At 56.2% G+C, this 18,213-nt stretch overlaps 1 protein-coding gene across 1 annotated transcript in view; it reads right to left on the reverse strand.

The window, feature by feature from the left end:
- Positions 1-422: 422 nt before the first annotated feature.
- The window catches only part of ITGA11 (integrin subunit alpha 11), a 48,613-nt gene continuing 30,822 nt past the window's right edge, over positions 423-18,213 (reverse strand). Inside the window, exons 14-30 of the mRNA XM_077317824.1 lie at positions 17,178-17,381; positions 16,112-16,242; positions 15,647-15,813; positions 15,325-15,467; positions 15,104-15,214; positions 14,362-14,447; positions 13,561-13,768; positions 10,544-10,642; positions 6,892-6,968; positions 5,588-5,677; positions 5,279-5,369; positions 5,071-5,175; positions 4,762-4,848; positions 4,275-4,385; positions 3,792-3,887; positions 2,542-2,655; positions 423-2,122 (exon numbers count right to left, since the gene is read on the reverse strand). Coding sequence (XP_077173939.1) covers positions 2,051-2,122; positions 2,542-2,655; positions 3,792-3,887; positions 4,275-4,385; positions 4,762-4,848; positions 5,071-5,175; positions 5,279-5,369; positions 5,588-5,677; positions 6,892-6,968; positions 10,544-10,642; positions 13,561-13,768; positions 14,362-14,447; positions 15,104-15,214; positions 15,325-15,467; positions 15,647-15,813; positions 16,112-16,242; positions 17,178-17,381 — 1,992 coding nt within the window. The 3' untranslated portion in view covers positions 423-2,050. The remainder of the gene's footprint in view (positions 2,123-2,541; positions 2,656-3,791; positions 3,888-4,274; positions 4,386-4,761; positions 4,849-5,070; positions 5,176-5,278; positions 5,370-5,587; positions 5,678-6,891; positions 6,969-10,543; positions 10,643-13,560; positions 13,769-14,361; positions 14,448-15,103; positions 15,215-15,324; positions 15,468-15,646; positions 15,814-16,111; positions 16,243-17,177; positions 17,382-18,213) is intronic.

The following is an 18,213-nucleotide window of genomic DNA, read 5'->3' on the forward strand; positions in this document are numbered from 1 at the left end:
AAGATTGGGCTGTTCTTACAGAGCAGTCCTGTCAGAGCTCTCTCAGACTCGCCTACCTCCCAGGGTGTCTGTTGTGAGGAGAGGAAGGCAATGAAAAGCGGGGTATAAAAAACCAACTCTTCATTTGCAATGCCCCTGGTAAGCCTTGAACGGGTGTGTGAACAGCAGCCATGTCATTCAGCCAAACTCGCTTCCCCACACCCGGCCTTAAAGGAACCAGACTTGTCTCCCCAAAGAGTCTGGAGTTGAAAGTTGCTCTCAGCTCTTGCTCTGGCTGCCATTTCCCAGGGTCTTGGGCGAGACCAAAAGATTTGGGGAGGGGGGGGGGAGGAGAAGGTTTTGAAAGTGGTCACTGTTGTTAGGCAATGAGTTGGGGGTGGGGCCAGGTTCCACCTCTTTCGAGGACAGAGGCTGCAGCAAGCTCTCCACGTAATTCTTTTTTAATGTCTCAACCCTCCCCGTACAGTCATTTACATATTTTGCATTTGGCGGGATAGATTCTCCCCTCCCCACCCGAGCAGTTTTCAGTCATTAAAATTAATAGCATAAATAATCATTCTTATGCAAAAGGGGAGGGGGGGGAAAGGATCACCTTAAAACTATTCCATCATTCAAAAGTATATACACATCATACATGGGGGGCTTTCCTGTCTCCTTTTCTTTTTTTGGAAATTTTACAGGCTCTGGGAAAATGCTTCAAACTGGCTTGTTTTTTTTTTTGTTTACCTTTCTAATGCGTGTTTTCAAAGGCTTTTCGAGTCTAGGTCAACATTTTCAAAATAATTATATACAGCTGAGTGAGGACTGATGCCTTGCGTTAAGGTGCTTTCAACAGTGTGGGTAGGAGTTCAGTGCATAGAAAGGTTGGAGCTCCACCTGCGTCCTTTAGAACCGGGGTCCCCCTTCCTGGCTTTGAGAAGGTGGGCGGGGCTCCCACCTGGCTGCTGGAGATCTGATTGGCTGCGCAGGTTTTTAAAGAAGGTGGCTTCGGCATCCAGGGCTGTGATCTTGCCTGTGTGCTGGGAGGGATGCTGGGCAGCCAGTCTGTGGCTGGCGTGGCCAAGGGGCAGCTCTGCTTTGGCTCTGTGGTGTCAGAATGCCAAAGGTGTCCACCGGCTCAAAAGGGAGGGGACCCCTGGTTTAGAAAACGGGAGAGGTGTGTCATGGTTCAGAGTGGCGGGCGGCCTCTGATCTGGAGAAGTGGGTTCGATTCCCCTCACGTGCAGCTGGCTGGGTGACCTTGAACTAGCCTCCAGTTCTCTCAGAGCTCTCAGCTCTACAGACTTTACGGGGTGTCTGTTGGGGGGAAGGTGTTTGTAAGCCTCTGGGAACCCCCCTTTGGGTTGTGAAAAGCAGGCTACAGGGAAAACAGCTCTCCTCCTCCTCCTCCTCTTGCCTGCTGGGCCCTTCTGTCCAAGTGGATTAGCCCTTCCCCAGGCACCAGCTCTCGGAGGGACCTTTTGGCAAGACTCATGCCCCGAGAAACGGGATTCCCTTTGTCTGAGGACACCTCAATTCCTGGAAGGCTCCATGTACAAAACGTCCCCTTGTGGCTTTCTCCATTGATACCTTGGATAGCGACAAAACAAAACAAGAAGAGAGAATCCGAAGACTCTGTCTGCGTCTGCTGCTACGACGGCTGCTGGAGACACCATGGATGCAGATTCCCCCCCCCCCTCCGTGGGTGCAGCGTTTCCCCTGGTGAAGAGGCAAGCGGGAAGTGTGGGTCCAGGGACACGAGGGGCCAGTGTTATCATGGGACGAGAGCAATTGCCCAGCCTTCTTGGGTTGCTACTGTTGGGGGGGAAACGTAGAGACCTTCTCGGCCCTGATAATCGGCGCTCCCAGACAGTGTCCGAAGCGGAAGGGTGTGGTTCAACCCAGTTTGAAGGTCACTTGGGCTGGCGGTGTCTTTCTGCGGCCAGGGCCCTTGGGGTCGGTTTGGTGGCTTCGGAGCGCAGGCCGTGCCAGCGGAGGCCTTGTCCCCAGTCCCCTCTTGGCTGGGAGGAGCAACAGATCTCCTTTTGTCTCCCCAGGGGGAATGGAGTCCTCAGTCCAAGTCTTTTGCGTTCTGGTCTTGTGCCGCGTCTCTCCTGCGACTGGCGCTTTTGAAAAAGCCGAGCTGCGGGAACAACGGGGGGGGGGGAGAAAGTCCCGAGGTTATTATTTTGCTTTGGCACGAGACGGCCGGGAGCACCAGTGGGTGCAGCAGGAGAAGAATCTTTAGTGACTGGGACCCCCCTACATGTTTCTCAGGAATCTGAAGGTCAACCCTCCCTGTTGAAGCTGCCTGTGAAACGCAAAGGGAGGGGTGGTGCCGTCCTTAAAGGATCTCTGCCTTTGGCACCAATTGCAGTGGCATCGTGGTTCACAACAATGGCCAGCTGGGTTCGATTCCCTGCTCCTCAGGCAGCCAGCGGGGTGACCATGGGCTAGTCACAGCCCTGATAGAGCTGTGCCTCCCAGGCCGCCACCCGTTCCCCCTTAGCTTGCGCTCTTCCGCTGCCGCCGCCGCGACCACGGCGAAGGGGGCCCCCTTACCTTCCAGAGGGCCAGCACCAGGAGGGCCAGCAGCAAGAGGCCCCCGAGCGTGCTCCCAAGGATGATCCAGGTGGGGACGTGAGTCTCCTCCAGCTTGGAGATCTCAAACGTGATCTGCAGGAGAAAGAAGGCGGGGCTCAGGCCGGGGGGGGGGGTGTCGGCAGCGAGCTCCTTTCCTTGCCCAGACGAGGCGTTCTAGCAGGGGACTCGGTCAGGGTCCACACCCTGCTCTTTGGAAGATTTTCCTGGCATGACCTTGTTGAGGCAAGGCTCCCTCCCTGCGTTGGCTCCGGAAAACGTCTATCCCGTGTTCGTCCCTCGGGTGCTTTGGGACTCGAATTGAGCTGTTCTGCGGCACCCCAACAACGAAGCCTGTTTGACACATATCCTCTCCTGGCAATTCTTGGCGTCTGCCAGGAGAGGGCCCCCGCACGCCACTCTTTGCGGTGGAGCTCCGGGACTTCCTCGGAAAGTTGCACCCCTCCCTGAAACCGAAAAGGCACAACTTTTCCCTCTGCAGGGTTTGCGTTTATGAATCCAGCAATGTCTTCCATGGAAGACGCCTGCCCCGAGAACACGGCTGCCTCTCCCTGCTCTTGATCTCTGAAGGGGGCTGGTTACAGTCTTCCTTCCTTATCTCTAAAGGGGGCTGGTTACATTCTTCCTTCCTGCAACGAGGCCCTTGCCAGGCGCTGGGGCCAGAAAGAAACCCGGCCAGCTGCCCGTTGGTAGACTTTGGCCGGCTGGGTTTGCACCTTGAGAAGCGGCAGCCGGCCGAGACGTGCACAATCCGTGTGGCCTGAGACACACTCCTGGCAGGGGTGCCGCCACTGGAGCTCTGGCCGGCTTTGCCTAATGTTGCAGCTTGGCCAGGCCTGGCTGCAGCTGGAGAAGGAGGTGTGGCGAAGTGAAGGGCCTGGAGAACAGGAGGAGGAGGAGGAGGAGACGAGGGCCGCAGGAATCTTGGAAGGGAAGGGGACCAGGGTAGTCAGCAGGAAAGGCATTGAGGCCACATGTGCAGGGCCGGATCGAAAGAGCTGTCTCTGCATTTCCCGCACGGGGCTTGCAAAACACAGAGCCCCGGGAGTTGTTCTCCATCTGAAACAGGGCAGTGGGCCAACTTTTTTGATCCTCCACAAAGGAAGCCCCCCCCCCAGAAATGACGCTCCTGAGGGGCTGATGGGGGGGCCCGGTTCCAGAGACGCTCGGGGGGCGGTCAAAAGAGCGCGGCCACACAAGCGACTCCTCACCTGCCGCCTGGGCTCCTCTTCTCGGAAGACGAAGGCGCTGTGGAAGCCCCTCTGCAAGGCCGCGTGGATCACGAATCTCAGGGACTTGAACTTCAGCTGGGGAAGACAAGACAAAAGGACCTGGCGTGGGGCAGGGGCAGGGGCAGGGGCAGGGAGCGGAGGCCCCGACACACCCTGCGGGGCTTTACACCAGCCAAGTTTCGTGTCTGTGGCTCCACTTAGTGTGAAGGGGAAACAGCTGTTTTGGGTTTGCGGAGATTCATTCACAAGTCGCTGCAGTTAAGCAGCGTGGATCTGGGCCCCCAGAAGATAGGGGGGGGGAAGGCACGTTTTGATTGTGAAGTCCAGGGTCTGGGAGGGTTTTGGCCGGGGGTGGGCAGAGAAGGATCAGCCGCTGAGCAAGCTGGCGGGGAAGGCGAGAATTGGGGCCAGGCGCCAAGGAGTCCATCCCAAGCCCTCAAGGGTTCGCAGACCCGCCCGTACAGCTCGGAGTGACTTCATCCACAGATGGCCATGCAGGCGGAAGTTCACTTCTTCTCCGGCGGCCAGCGACAGGCTGCACTCCATCAGGATCACGTCAGCATTGCTGTGGTTCTGGGGAGCAAAGAGAAGTGGGCGGGTGGGGAGAATGAAGAGGAGGGAGGAGCCCTCTAAAGACCCACTGATGGGACCGCCTAGGCGAGAGCTGCCGATTTTCCTCACATGGGGTAGTCAAACTGCGGCCCTCCAGATGTCCATGGACTACAATTCCCAGGAGCCCCCTGCCAGCGTTCGCTGGCAGGGGGCTCCTGGGAATTGTAGTCCATGGACATCTGGAGGGCCGCAGTTTGACTACCCCATTTATTCCACCGGGTAAAAGGGCTGCTTTGGAGGGGGGGCTCTTGGATCAAGCTGCCCCTGAAACAGGGTCCCCGAATCCCCCGTCCCGCCCTATGTTGGCTCTGGCACGGGGGGTGGGGGCTCCGCTTACCAGCTGGGGATGGCGCCCCAAGTCTTCATCGGAAGGGCTTCTCCGGTAGTCGGTGTTGTTGCCCCCGACCGTGCAGATGGTGGTTTCCTGCCACAGAGGCCGAGAGACAGGGACAATTGGCTGGGAAGGGGGAATTCAACAAAGCCTACCGAGAACACGAGCTACCTTCTTGGGGAGCGGAATGATTTTCGAGAGGAGAAGCCCCCGTTCGAGGACAATTCAGCAAGGGGGGAAGCGAGCTTCCTTTCACGAAACACCAAAGCGCAGGAAGCCTCAAAGCCGGCACGAGCCCACCCCCTCCTCAGTTACCTTGAAATCCAGCAGCTGCAGGAGGCGGTTCCCTCCTCGGGTGGCTACTGGGACGGTGATTCGAACCACCAGCCCATCGACAGGAAACAGGCCCAGGTTCTGAAGCTACGAGAGTCGGTACAAAGCGTCTCGTCACAGCCCTTCTGCCGGGTCCCCGCCCCACCCAGCGTCCCCCTCCCTCCGTGTTGGGGACGGTGAGCGACCTCACCTTGAACGTGCAATTAAACGGAGGGCCGGGGCTGTCGTGTCTCTCCAGAGAACTGTTGGGCAGGATCTCATAGTAGTCCTGGCTGGAGCTCCTGGACAAAGCAGCCAAGACAGAAGCTGCTGAGGAGAAAAGGGACCCCGGCGAGGCTTCTACGGACTCCAGCGGCGGCTGAAAGCCGGGCAGGCAGAGACCCCCACCCAGTTTCTTCTCCTTCCCATCCCCCCAGTGGACATTTCAGCAGACCCAGTCGTAGGGCTGGATAATTCCAGCGGGCGCCTGCTGGGGGTCCTTCATCCTCCCGCCAAATACCTGGTGAACAGCAGGTCCGTTTCGTACTTCAGCGGGAGCCTCAAGAGCACGGAGTTGTCCTCCTTGGTGCCGTCCAGTTCCTCGCTCTCGCTGGGAGGCAGACACACCACAAGCCCATTGAGCTGCTTTGACATGCGGCAGCCAGCCCGTGCCCATCCGTAGCCCCCTCAAGCCAGCTGGCAGGGTCCCAGGGGGAGGCACCAGAAACGAATGGCTGCGGTGAGGATCTCCTGCGGGGCTCGCAGGAACAATGAGTGCAGAGTCCGAACCCAAAGACATCCCCTCATAGTACAAGGCCAGGACCGTCCTACCCCTTCGCCCTCGGTGGAAATTAATACTCCAGGCGTGCATTACAAAGCTGGCGTGAAAACCTGGCGGCTGAGACTCCAGACAATGTTAGAATTTTGGGGTGGGGCAGGGTGGGGTTGTCTAGCTGGCTTAATGTTTAGAAGAAGAAGAAGATGATGAGTTGGTTCTTGTAGGCCACTTTTCACTACCTGGAGGAGTCCCAAAGCAGCTTCCAACCCCCTTCCCTTCCTCTCTCCACAAAAGACACCCTGGGAGGTCAGTGGGGCTGAGAGAGCTCTGAGAGAACTGCTTTTGGATAACTGTGACTGGCCCAAGGTCACCCAAATGGTCGCATTCCCTCGATGGACAGAGCAGCATTTCCTTTGCAGAATTAAGGCCTTGGCTGGCATGGGTGTCTGTCCCCAGGACAGCGCTCCTTCTCACTGAGGTTCATGGCTACTTGGCAGACGGCAGAATTTCCCCCCTGCTACTTGCCTGCCCTCTATTAGCCTGGCAGGAGACGAACTGCAATTCCGGGAGATCCCCAGGTCCCACCTGGAGGCTGGCATCCCTACGTTGCCCTCCTCCCCACTGAGCTGCCCAGATGTAGGAAAGCGTTCTGGGCTTGAGGGAAGCATGACAGAAAGGGAGAGTTTTCCATTCCTCCAAGGGGTTTGGCAACTGAACAACATAACCCCCCCCCCCCCATAAACGCCTGTTGGATTTTCAAACAGTCCAAGTCAGTTTAATGGCTAAAAACGGAGGTCTCCTGGAGCCAGTGCAGCCAGCTTTCAGAAAGAGGGCTCAAATTGTACAAGGAGGGGTCGGGACGCATTCAGGACCTTCTCCGCTTACAGGATGAAGTCGGAGTCCAGGGGCACCTTTAAGTCCAACCCAGTTTAATTCCGGGGGTAAGCTTTTCTGTGCAGAAAGCACCCCTGCGGAGCGGTCTAGCGAGCAAATCTTGATGAGGGACGGACATGAAAGGGAAGGCGGGGAACCGTGCAATAGCCAACCTGCTGGCCGTCAGATGGATCTCCAGGTCTGGCAGGAAAACAGCCTTGTTGAATTCAAAATCCAGCCGAAAGGCCACCTGTGGGAATCAAAAACAGATTGGAGCCCTCAGAGAGGAGAGAGAGAGAGAGAGAGAGAGAGAGAGAGAGAGAGAGAGAGAGAGAGAGAGAGAGAGAGAGACGGCGCTTCCCCTCTGCCCCCGACCCTCCCCATTCCCCCTATCCCCACAACTGCCCAAAGCCTCAAGTGGGTAGCCGGTCCCAGGAGTGCGGCATGCTGCGCCCCCAAGGTGCCAGCAGCCGGAGGTGGCCCAGGAGGAAGGGAGCACATGGCTCTCTTCTGCACCTCTGGCCCTTGAGGGCCTTCGTCATGGCTTGGCTCACACCTGGCTTCCAGCACAGCCCTCCAGAGCAGCTGTGGCCCTCTTTCCATGCTCAGGAGCCCATCGGCCCCTCCTTCTTACTGCGGTGGCTGAAAGAGGGTCTGGGAGGTTTGGCCGCTGCCCAGACCTGCCCTCCAAAAAGACAGACATGCACAAGCTGGTATTCATTGCCCTCCTTATAGCTCAGATTTAGGGCAGTTGTGTAAAGCCAGGTCCTCCCTCCCTCCCAAAGCGTTGACAAGACTAGCAGAGCCAGCCTGGCCCAGTGGCTGCAGGGTCAGACTCATCTATGGAAGGGTCACCTTGGAATCCCCACCCATGTCACGGCACCTCTCTGCGTGGCCCTGCAGGCACATGAAAGCTCATGCCCAGAATTATATTAGGTTGTTTTTAAAAAATGTGCATGCACACAAAAGCTTGAACCCAGAATGACACTTGGTTGGTGCGCATGCACACACAAAAGCTGAGTACAGCATGGAATCATGGCCTCTTCCCTCGAGATGCTCTGCCCACAGTACGCTGTGATCGCCTGTCTCCAAGAGGAGGGCTTTTAAAAACATCCATGCGCCAGCCATGTGCACGGCTGATGGCGATATTAAAGTTCTCCTGGGGGAGGCGAGCTGCATTTTCCATTTCCAGCAGCTCTTTGTCTTGGCAAAACGGGGAGGATTGGGTGCCTGACAGATGCGCGGGGAAGGGCTCTGCTGCTCCTCCACAGGACTGTTTCTTGGAGGGGCTCAATCCGGGCACGGGGACTGCATCAAATCCATCACTGTCTTTTCCTTGCCAGGCCGGAGCACCATCATTGTTCATTTTGAAGCCGAGAATCTCTCTCTCCCCTCTCCTCCCCTCCCCTCCGGCCATTCTTCTTTGAAAACCGAGGCTCCTCATCTGTCTTCCAGCCTTTAATGCTCAGAAGATAAATGATTTCCCCGGGGTTTATCGTATGAAGCCATGCAGCAGAACGTTCTTTATTTAGGAGTCTAGTTGCAGCCGGCTGATCCAGAGTGTGAACATCTGTCTGCTGCAGAATCCAGAGGCCCTGACGAGAACCATGAAGATGCCTTTGGCTGACTCGGCGGGGTGGTCACATGACTGTGGCTGAGGAGACCCAGGTTCAAATCCTGGACGACTCCTCCTCGTTCAGCAATCCTACCTCGCAGGGTTGTTTTGATGACAGAATAGAAGAGGGAGAAACTAGGCCTGGCAACTTCCAGTATCTGGATGAATTGGATAAAAACGCGATGGATACAGCCATGGAGCCTGGCATGATGCGTTCTGAGCAGGGCCGGTTCAAAATATTCTGCCTGCTTAGGCTTGACCTGCATGGCCCACCTCCGCTCAGAAGCTAAACAAGGTCAGAATCCCCCTGGTTAGTCCTCGGATGGGAGGGTGGGAGCTTTTGCGGGCCAGGCCCCACTTCAACAGACACCTAAACTGCTTAGAACCATCAGGGCAGACGGAAGAAGAGGGAGAGCCCTTCGAAAACTGCCGTGTGGAGCTCAAAGGACAACCCCCATGCAATCCCTGGGGGAGACAGATTATCCTCCAAGTGTGAGGCACCTTGCTTTTCATTCCCTGGAGGAGTCTCAAAGTGGCTGACAATCACCTTCCCTTCCTCTCCCCTATGGGGAGGGGGCTGAGAGAGCTCTGCAAGAACTGCAACTGACCCAAGGTCACCCAGCTGGCTGCATGTGGAGGAGGAGCGGGGAATCTAATCTATCTCCAGATTAGAGGCCCTTAAACCAAGACACCAAGCTGGCTCTGAGAGCAGCAAGGTCTGTCTAGCGTTAAGGCCGAGAAGCACAAAGCAATGACCTTATTTAATCCCTTGTGTCCTTGAGGCTCCCCCCTTTTAAACTTTGATTCCTGCCACGTCAGTCTTCCCCGCCAGGGTCATGAGGAATGATGAGAAACAGGAAACTCTGCCCCTCTTTCCTCCGTCCCAGGGAGAACTGGAGCCACATCTGGATCTGAACTTTTGGAACGTCACTGCCCTTAACTGACATGAAGCATCTTCCACATAAACAAGCCATAAAAGTGCTCATAGACCTCGGACACCACCTTCCCGCTTGCCTGTCTCCCGAAAGCTCAGCTCCTTGTCGGAATTAATGGGGGTGTTTTTCCCTGACTGTTCCAAACACCTGGTGGGGGACAAAGAGTCCCCTGGCTGGAAACAACGAGGCAGCCAGGCCAATATAATGCTTCTGGCAAAACAGGAAAAAAGTTGACTCATGCATTAGCAAAAGAATTTGGGTGGTCAATTCCCAGCAGGACACCTTTAGACTGCTTTCCTCCCCCCCCCCCCACCCAAAAAGGATTAGAGTAACAGCCTTGGGAATAAAAGGCACCCTGGCTCCCATCTGACGCCCCCCCCCCACCCCATCGGCTTCATTCTGCAGCAGGATCCCCTTTGCCAGCCCATCGGCTTCCCGGCTTGGCTGCGATGTCACTGCTGGAAGTTTCACAAAGCAAATATTAGTGCTTGGATTATCGCGGGAGGCTGAGCTGGGAAGCAACCGGAATGAAGCAGGGCTGCTGTGCACAGAAGAGTTTCGGCCTCCTCCTCCACATGTATCCAGTGGGGTGACCTTGTGCACATCACAGTCCTGATAGTGCTGTTCTCTCAGAGCACTCCTGTCAGGGGTCTCTCGGCCTCACCTACCTCATAGGGCATCTGTTGTGGGGAGAGGAAGGGAAACTGATTGGAAGCCACTTTGAGACTCCTTTGGGTAGAGAAAAGGAGGGTAATAAAAAAAAAATCTCTGGCTGTCTTCTTCTCTCTTTCTCTTCTTCCCTGTGCGTTTTGTGCCAGGTGAACTTTCCAGGCCATCTTCAAGGGCAGCCCCACACAGAGTGTGGTGCAGTAGTCCAGCCCTGAAGAAACTAAGGTCAGTGTAAAGGCAGCTACTGTAGGGGTGTTTTTTCCAGCAATGGACACAGCTGGGATGGCTGGAAAAGGGTACCCCCGCAACCCCCAAGGGCAGGGAGGCATTTCAGAACATCCCAGAGTGAGAACCTGGTATTTCTTTCAAAGAGAGTGCAGTCCCACCCGGAACAGACCTTCCTTATTGACTTTCCCTGAATTCTGGCTCCCTCTATGTCCCCCGTCCCCTGATTATTCATGCCTAGTTCTCCACCTGACGCCTCAGCCCCCCTCCTAGCTGGAGCCGTCTCCGTCCGCAGGTACAGAGCTGCCTGTCACAGTCCCTGCCCTCCTCGGCTGGAGCGATGCTGGGCCCACTGGTTCTTCGGTCCTTCTCCAGCCTTACCTTTGCTTTTGCCCGGAAGAACGGGTAGCTGACGTTGCAGACCCTCCTGTTAGGCTGCTTTTCATCTGAACTGCATTCTATGTTGATGTCCAGGTCATCCTGAAAGGGAGGGGGAAGCATTTACAAGCTTTGCATGTGGTTGAGGCAGCACAGGTTGGTCTCCCAAGCCCTTCCGAACTGTGGACACACCTGAAGACACCTTCTACCAAAACTGACCCTCAATCCATCAACGGCTCAGACGGCCGCAGAGCTCAGAAATCTGAGGCAGACATCTTTCCCAATTCCCATCCCCTCCTGCCTGGTCCTTTTGGCTGGAGATGCTGCTGGGGATTGAACCTGGGACCTTCTGCCTGCCAAGCAGAGGCTCTGCCACTGAGGTCTTTCCCATCCCCTCCTGCCTGATCCTTTTAGCTGGAGATGTGGGGGATTGAACCAGAGACCTCCTGCATGTCAAGCAGAGGCTGTTTCTTCTGAGCCATGGCCCCTCCCATGTCAGCCTACAACAGAATGATTTTGCCTGATGTGTTTTTCCTTCTTGTCCTTGATTTGAACTTTTATGAGGCACCCGAAAACCCAGGACTCACCTCACCCCTTGGATGCCTGACTACAGACGCAATTCCATTAAAAGTGAGGTATTTGCTTCTAAATAAAACACTTTGGGTCCCTGGCTAGCCCGATCTTTTTTAAAAAGGAAAGAAATATAAGTGGGATATAAATAAGAAAAGGGATCATATAAAAATCATATTTTCAGATATTACCTGTGAAAGCCAAGAATGTGTCATTGGGGAAACTGCCTGACAAATTATCAAAAGTTTTGGAAGAGATATTTGAATATATGGTGACAGCGGAGAGAATAACCTACGCAGCAAAGAAGGACAGCTGCCGTCTGTCCAAGCTCAGAAGAACGGAGCGATAAACTGGCCATCAAGGCAGGCAGGGCAAAACCCACGTCATGTCGGAAAAACAAATCCATTTCGAAATTAGGGGAGGGATGGCAGAGTTCATCAGGAAAGCGAGAGATGAATTTAGAGTGAGAAATGGTATACAAAGATATAGCAACTGTTGAAGCACCATGAAATGTAAAAATAAATTGATAAAGAATGTGAATAGTAATTCTATTTTTTAATTATGACTTTCTTTTCCAGTGGGGAGAGGTATGGTGAATTTTCTAATCCGATATGCTGGTGGACATTCTTTATAGGCTTAAGAGGGTTGCAACATGGGGGCAAGCAGTGGCAAAGCCATCCTGTTTGCCATGACCCCTCCCTCCGCTGTAGCAATTAGTTAGCCTGAGCTAATTGGGGAATTGGCCTCTGGCCTGTGTTTTAGGGGACCCCCCCCCACCAATCCCTATGAACTTTTGGTTCATCATTGCCCTTACCAGCTCTGGGTTGGGAAATACCTGGAGATTTCGGGGGTGGGTGGAGAGGAGAGACCTGAGCACGGTCCAATACCCAAGAGTCCACCCTCCCCCCCAGTCGGGAGGTCGGCTGTAAAAGCAAGAGGTCTCCAGGCCCCACCTGGAAAATGGCAACCCGATGAGGCAGACTGAAAGCTAGCTGGAAAAAAACTTGATTTGCAGCTGCTGACCCACCTGGGGAACCTTTGTCAGTTGAACCTCTGAACACCCATAAAGGGCCAAGAAAATGGTTGCTCTCCAAGGTGGAACACTCCCCGTGTTATGGGGAAGGGGGGATGTCTGGACCAGAGGCCCAACAAAGAGCCCCACGCATGCCAGGGGGGTGGGCTGCCCTAGAGCTAGACGCCCCCTGCTGTCCCCCCAGGCCCCCTTCAGAAAGCTCACACACACCGAGAGCGGCCAGGGAATCTGAATCCGCTTTTGGAAGGCTGCAAACTATTTTCTTTAGCCCCGGCTTCTGTGTTTGCTTCCCTTCTGCTCCTAAGACATTCCGGGGATTAGTCTGGAGTAATCCGTCAGCCAAGAGGGAGATTTCCCCCCTTCACTTTCCCTATTTTGCGGGTAATCTTTCCTGCGATTTTTCCATTGGCACCGCTTTCAAAACCAGCAGGAGGGAGTCGCTCGATGTGCAGGAGGGAGGCGGCCAAGTCAGACCATTCGCTAACAAAGAGGATCAAGAGTCGTCCCCCCTTTCCCGTCCAGAGCGCAAGTGGGGTCTTCCGCACTCTGTCAGCGCAGCATCCGCACTGGCCACGGGGACAAACAGGGGCCCACCCACAGGGGCCCCAATTCCACGGACAAGGGGGGCAGGGGGTTTGCCGGCAGCAGTGCAGGCCCAGGAGGGAAGGGGTGGCAAAATGCCTCGGAGAGGATGGCTGTGGGGCAGGAAAAGACGCCCCACCGAGGGCCAGGCACGCTAGAGCCAGGACAAAGGAGCTGACGTGGAGGCAGCCATACTAAAAGGATAAAGCAGAGGCAACTTTCTCCCCCCCCACCTCCCGAAACAAAGCATTCCCAGATGCTGGCAGCTTTCTCCGCTGGCTGTCAGCTGAACGCTTCGCCCCCCCCCCCCAAGTGTGGAGCAGATGCTTGGCCAGGCCGCTCTGCCTCCCCGCCCCGTCTAGGGCAGCAGCACATCTGCTCGGGCATCAGCTGGCCAGGCTCAAAGTCCTGCCGCTCCCTCCAGTCCCGGCCCCTCAGCGGCCACAAGGGGACCATCATTCAGCGGGGGGGGGGGGGGGGGGGCTTGGCTGCTCGGCCTGCAGGCGGTTGGGGAGGCATGAAAGATAGATCCATGGGCTGACTTGCAGTCTTTAACCATTTCTTGTTGGGGGGGGCACTTTGTAGGCTTGCCAACCTCCAGGTGGGACCTGGAGTGCTCCTGGAATTACACCTGATCCACTGGTAACCATCATGAAGACGCAGCAGGTGGCTCTGGGGGAAGGTGCCCATTTCTGCTGCCTAAAGCCCAGAGCATTTCCTCCCTTGCGCAGGTGGGAAACCTGGAGGCTTCTGGAGACCCTGTTTGCTCTGCCCCGTGTGTTTCTGTCTCCCCCTCCCAGCGCAGGGCTGGGCCTGGATGCTGCCCGTTCCTTACCTTCTGGATGAGGCTTGCGAACTGCAGGTTTCGGGAGAAGGAAATGTTTAGAACGGCGCTATATGCATTTTCCCCCCGGTTCTCCAGCGCCGCCTCCAGCGCCACCCTCCGCCTGGAGTTCTCTATGACAAAAACGGAGGAGTCAAAAGAGAGGGCGAAGGCCGAGCAATCCACATGCGGCTTTCTCCGGACGCGGCTGCAATACTCCCTGGGGAAAGAGCAAAGGGCAAAGCTGAGTGCCAAGGAGACCCCCCAATCCTCCAGGACGCAGTGGGGCAGGAGCAAGCGGGGGGGGCCGCCAGGGGGAGGGGAGGGGTGTCAAGCACCCACTTCTGGCCTCCCTGGGGACAAAGGGCCTGGCAGGCTGCAGGCTGAGCCAACCCATCTCTTGCTGGGCTCCCAACATGGGGGGAGGGAAGTTCAAAAGAGCCAGAGTCCAGCAACACCTTCAAGGCTCATCAGGTGGGTGCCAGGGAGGGAGCTTTCGGGAGATTTGGTTCACCGTTCTGGAGAAGTGAGCCGCAGGGACTCCCCAAAGCTCCTCCCCTGCCCCCCATTTGGTCAGCCTGCGAGGGGCTCCTGGACCCCTTTCCCAAACCCGCCCTTCCTAGGAGCCACCCTGAAACCTCCAGAGATTTCCCAGCCCTCCTTGATTGGATGCCAATTCTGAAGCAAAGAGAAGGACGGAGGTCCTGACATTCCTCTCCCCAAACCCCGCCCAGAACATTCACTGCCTTTCGGTCCCCCAAATCCCTCTCTTCCGACGGCATCACCCCCGCTGGACTGGGACGGTCTACTCACACGGCATTGGGCAGGTCCGTCCGGGCCTCCAGGACCAAGTTGGGGATGCAGTGCTCGTCCTCGTTGCACCCATTCCAGAAAGGCACCTGGGGGGGGGGGGAGGGAGAGGGGGGAAGGATTGGCATCTCGGGCCTGGGCAGAGAAGATGGTTCCAAGGATCTCTACCAAGTGGGCACCAGAGACACTGACTGGTCACCCCAACGGCAGCGTCCTTTGAAGGAACCAAGCCTGAGTCCAGGGGCACTTTAAAGACCAAAAGCAGGCTGTCCAAGGTATCAGCCTTCATGTGCAGGCAAAGGTCATGAACGTTTACCCCTCGAGTAAGACTGGGTTGGTCTCCATGGTGCTTCCTGGACTCTAATTTTGTTCCGCTGCTTCACGGCCGCCCACCCGTATCTGTCCCTTAATTAAAGCTACCACTGGCCATCTCCTCGCCAACCCACTGTCCACTTGGTTTTGTCACAATGTCCACCTCGGTTGCTCAAAAACAGCCTGTGGATCTCAAGAATGACCGACACAGGGCCTCAATTCACACCACGCAAGCCTGAGATGACCTCTAAGCCTCAGGCATGCTTGGCTCATCTTCTCCCCCCTCCACTTCCTGCTCCCACCAGCACCTCCTCAGCCTTCTTCGTGACCAACGTTGGTCCTTGAGAGCCCAACTCTTCCATGTAGCAAAGCCCCCTGTCCCCATTTGCAAGCCTGGAGGGGCTTCTACTCAGGGGTCCCAACTCTTACGCACAGCAACTTTCAGCGAGGTCGGCCAGCCATCGTCCATCACCGGGCCTCCATCTGGGCCGTCCAGGGCATAGTCGACCGAGAAAGTCACGGGCTTCACGTAGTCCGCTGTGTCCTGGGAAAGGGGGTCGCATTCAGGCTCAGCGCCGTTGTTCTCCTTTAAGTGCAGAGCCCCAAACCGAAGCTGCCCCCGAGAAGCCCCCTGCTAGCGGCCGGAGGCCTCACCATGACGTGGAAACCCAGACGGAGGCACCGCTCTTCTCCCGCAGACAGCGTGGCCCCCTTGTGGGCGTGCCGGTCCCCGTTTTCATCCAGGTGGGCGCGGGGGACGTACCGGCGTCCGTCGAGAGTGACGTCGTAATTCATCGCTGAAACGATCGGCGGCAGAGTCAAGACTCAGGCCACAGGAAAGCAACAGCGAATTGCAGAAATGGAAACCCTCTTGGGATCTCAGTCGGCATTTTAAGAAACAATCCCCTCTCTTGGCGGGAGGAAGAAGGGAGGGCGGCGAGCAAAGCCCGACGGAGGGCAGGATGCGGCCACTCACCCACGCTGGCAGCCTGGAAGTCCTCCGAGAGGAAAAGGGCCGTGAAGCAGAGCAGGGCGGAGAGGCAGGTGGCTTCCTTCCCGTTCCGGCTGCAGTCCTTGTGGAAGACGTTGATCTTGGGCGGCTCGAACTGGACCCTGGCTGCGATGCGGACCACGCTGCGCGACCTGAGGGGGACACGGCAGAGCCCGCTGAAGCCCTTGGGCAGCCCAGAAGCCCCCGGCCCGGGTCCCCGCTGCAGATGGTTGGCTGCCGGGCCAGCCAGTGGGTGACGGTGGGCCGGTCCCAGTTCTCTCAGAGCTCCCTCAGCCCCACCTGCCTCACAAGGCCTCTGTTGTGGGGAGAGGAAGGGAAGGAAGCCGCTGGAGACTCCTTCGGGTAGAGAAAAGCAGGATACAAAGGCCAGCTTGAAGAGCAGAGTGTCAGCCAGGTTGCACAGCCCCCCGGCAATGTGCCACAACCCACCACAAGAGCACAGCGCTTCCCCGGGAGCCCACAGCCAGGTCGGTCAGGCCATCTTCATTCAGATCCAGTTGCCCGTGGATGCTGTGTCCAAAATACTTCAGGCCCGGAGAAAGGTCAGCTGCTGCGATTCTCTGGAAAACAGCAGGGGGAGTGTTTGTGGGTCAACCTTCTCCTCTGAGCATCTCTTGGACAAGGGACAGGCAGCTAAAGCGTATTGGAGTCACTGAGGCGACAACACCAGGAGGGCAGCCATGTGCGTCTGGAGCAGCAGGACAGCAGGAGACGTCCTGCTTTTAGAGCATGTTTTCTCCCTGCTTGCCTCCAAAACAGTGGTTGAGCATCAGGAAAATGATTGCAGTTTGCTAGATAATTAGCAAATTTGAATAAAAGCTACTTTATTCTTTAAACAGTCTGGTGCTCTGCCCTCTCTGCATATTCAAATTCTGCCCACACACGTTGCCTCTTCTCTTTGTCTATTGTTCTGCCTGCCCTGCCCCCTTTCTGTTGTTTGCAACCTTTCCTGCAAATGCATTGGTCCAATGCAGAGGTGGCCAAACTGAGGCTCTCCAGATGTCCATGGACTACAATTCCCATGAGCCCCTGCAACAGGGGATTGTAGTCCAGGGGATTGTAGTCCATGGACATCTGGAGAGCCTCAGTTTGGCCACCCCTGATCTAATGGATGCAGACTCTGTGCATCTCATGAAGTGCACTGGTCTCTAAATTTTTGGCTAGTCTCTATATTGCTGCTGGATTTCAGTGCGTCCACATGCATGGAGAATGTGTCAGAGAGAACGGAGACGGGCAAGTGAGTGAGGGATCCAGTCATTTTCTTTCTGGTGCAAAGTGAATTGATTCACTGAAAATGCATCTGCACAAAGTTGCTTCTTGCGCTGTGCCATTCGATGCAGTTCTGTTGCTTAACCAACAAAATTTCCCTGGGGCTTTTCCCCATCAGGTTTCTGCGAGATCTTTGAACTGGAGACGGCCGGTCCTGGAGCCTGGGTCCCTGGGCACGGACATGCTTTCCCTCTGCTTGGGGCCTTCATCCAAGGGGGACTCCTACCTGCTTATATCTCCGTAGGAGGTTCTCCCGGTAGCCGTGGAAGACATAGATGGCGCCCTGGTGCTCGTCCTCCAGAGGGGCCCCCACGACCACGTCACTGAAAGAGTCCTGGTTCAGATCGGGGACGGAGGCTATGCAGGAACCAAAGCGGGCGTTCTGGTAGCCTGGGAAGTCCTCCAGGGTCCCATTCGCAATAAGTTGGTCCTTGGAGGAAAGGCAGACATGAAAAAAAAAGAATGGGAAGAAAAATAGGCATGCAGGTTCCACTAAATGCCCAAGCCAAAGCAAAGGGGAGCACCTGCCTGATTTATTCGCTGCCTTTATACCCAAGTGAGGACCCAAAAGGCCAACGAGACCCCACACCCATCTATGTTATCCTCACAACGACCCTGTAAAGCAAGTTAGGATTGTGTGTGTGGGACCAGCTCAATCCCTGGCAGCATCTCCAGCTAAAAGGACCAGGCAGGAGGGAATGGGGAAGACCTCAGTGGCAGAGCCTCTGCTTGGCAGGCAAGAGGTCCCCGGTTCGATCCCCGGCAGCATCTCCAGCTAAAAGGACCAGGCAGGAGGGGATGGGGAAGACCTCAGTGGCAGAGCCTCTGCTTGGCAGGCAAGAGGTCCCCAGTTCAATCCCTGGCAGCACCTCCCGTTAGAAGGGCCAGGCTGGCAGTGAGGAGAAAGACCACAGCCGGAGTCCCTGGGGGGCCACAGGGGGTCCAAGTCCCCAACACTGCCCTGGATGACCTGAGACTCTGATCCAGGAGAAGCAGCGTCAGGCGTTCAGCTACGAAGAGAAATTCCCCAATGCAGCGACCACCACTGCGGGTGAAAGGAAACTGGGTGGGAAGTCGTGACTCTTCCCCTGCAGGAATGTGCCGCCTGGCAGGCTCCCCTGAGGATTTCCACAGTTCAAGGCTTGTCCTAGAAGTTCCCAAATCAAAGCCCCCCCCCCATGGAGCCCAGCGTCGGAAGGCTCTGCTTCTGCCCTGATTGATAGTCGCTCCGTGATCTGTTACGTGTCCTGGTCGCCCCCACC

Source organism: Paroedura picta, chromosome 18 (genome assembly GCF_049243985.1).
Source record: "Paroedura picta isolate Pp20150507F chromosome 18, Ppicta_v3.0, whole genome shotgun sequence".
In the NCBI taxonomy this organism is placed as follows: domain Eukaryota; kingdom Metazoa; phylum Chordata; class Lepidosauria; order Squamata; family Gekkonidae; genus Paroedura; species Paroedura picta.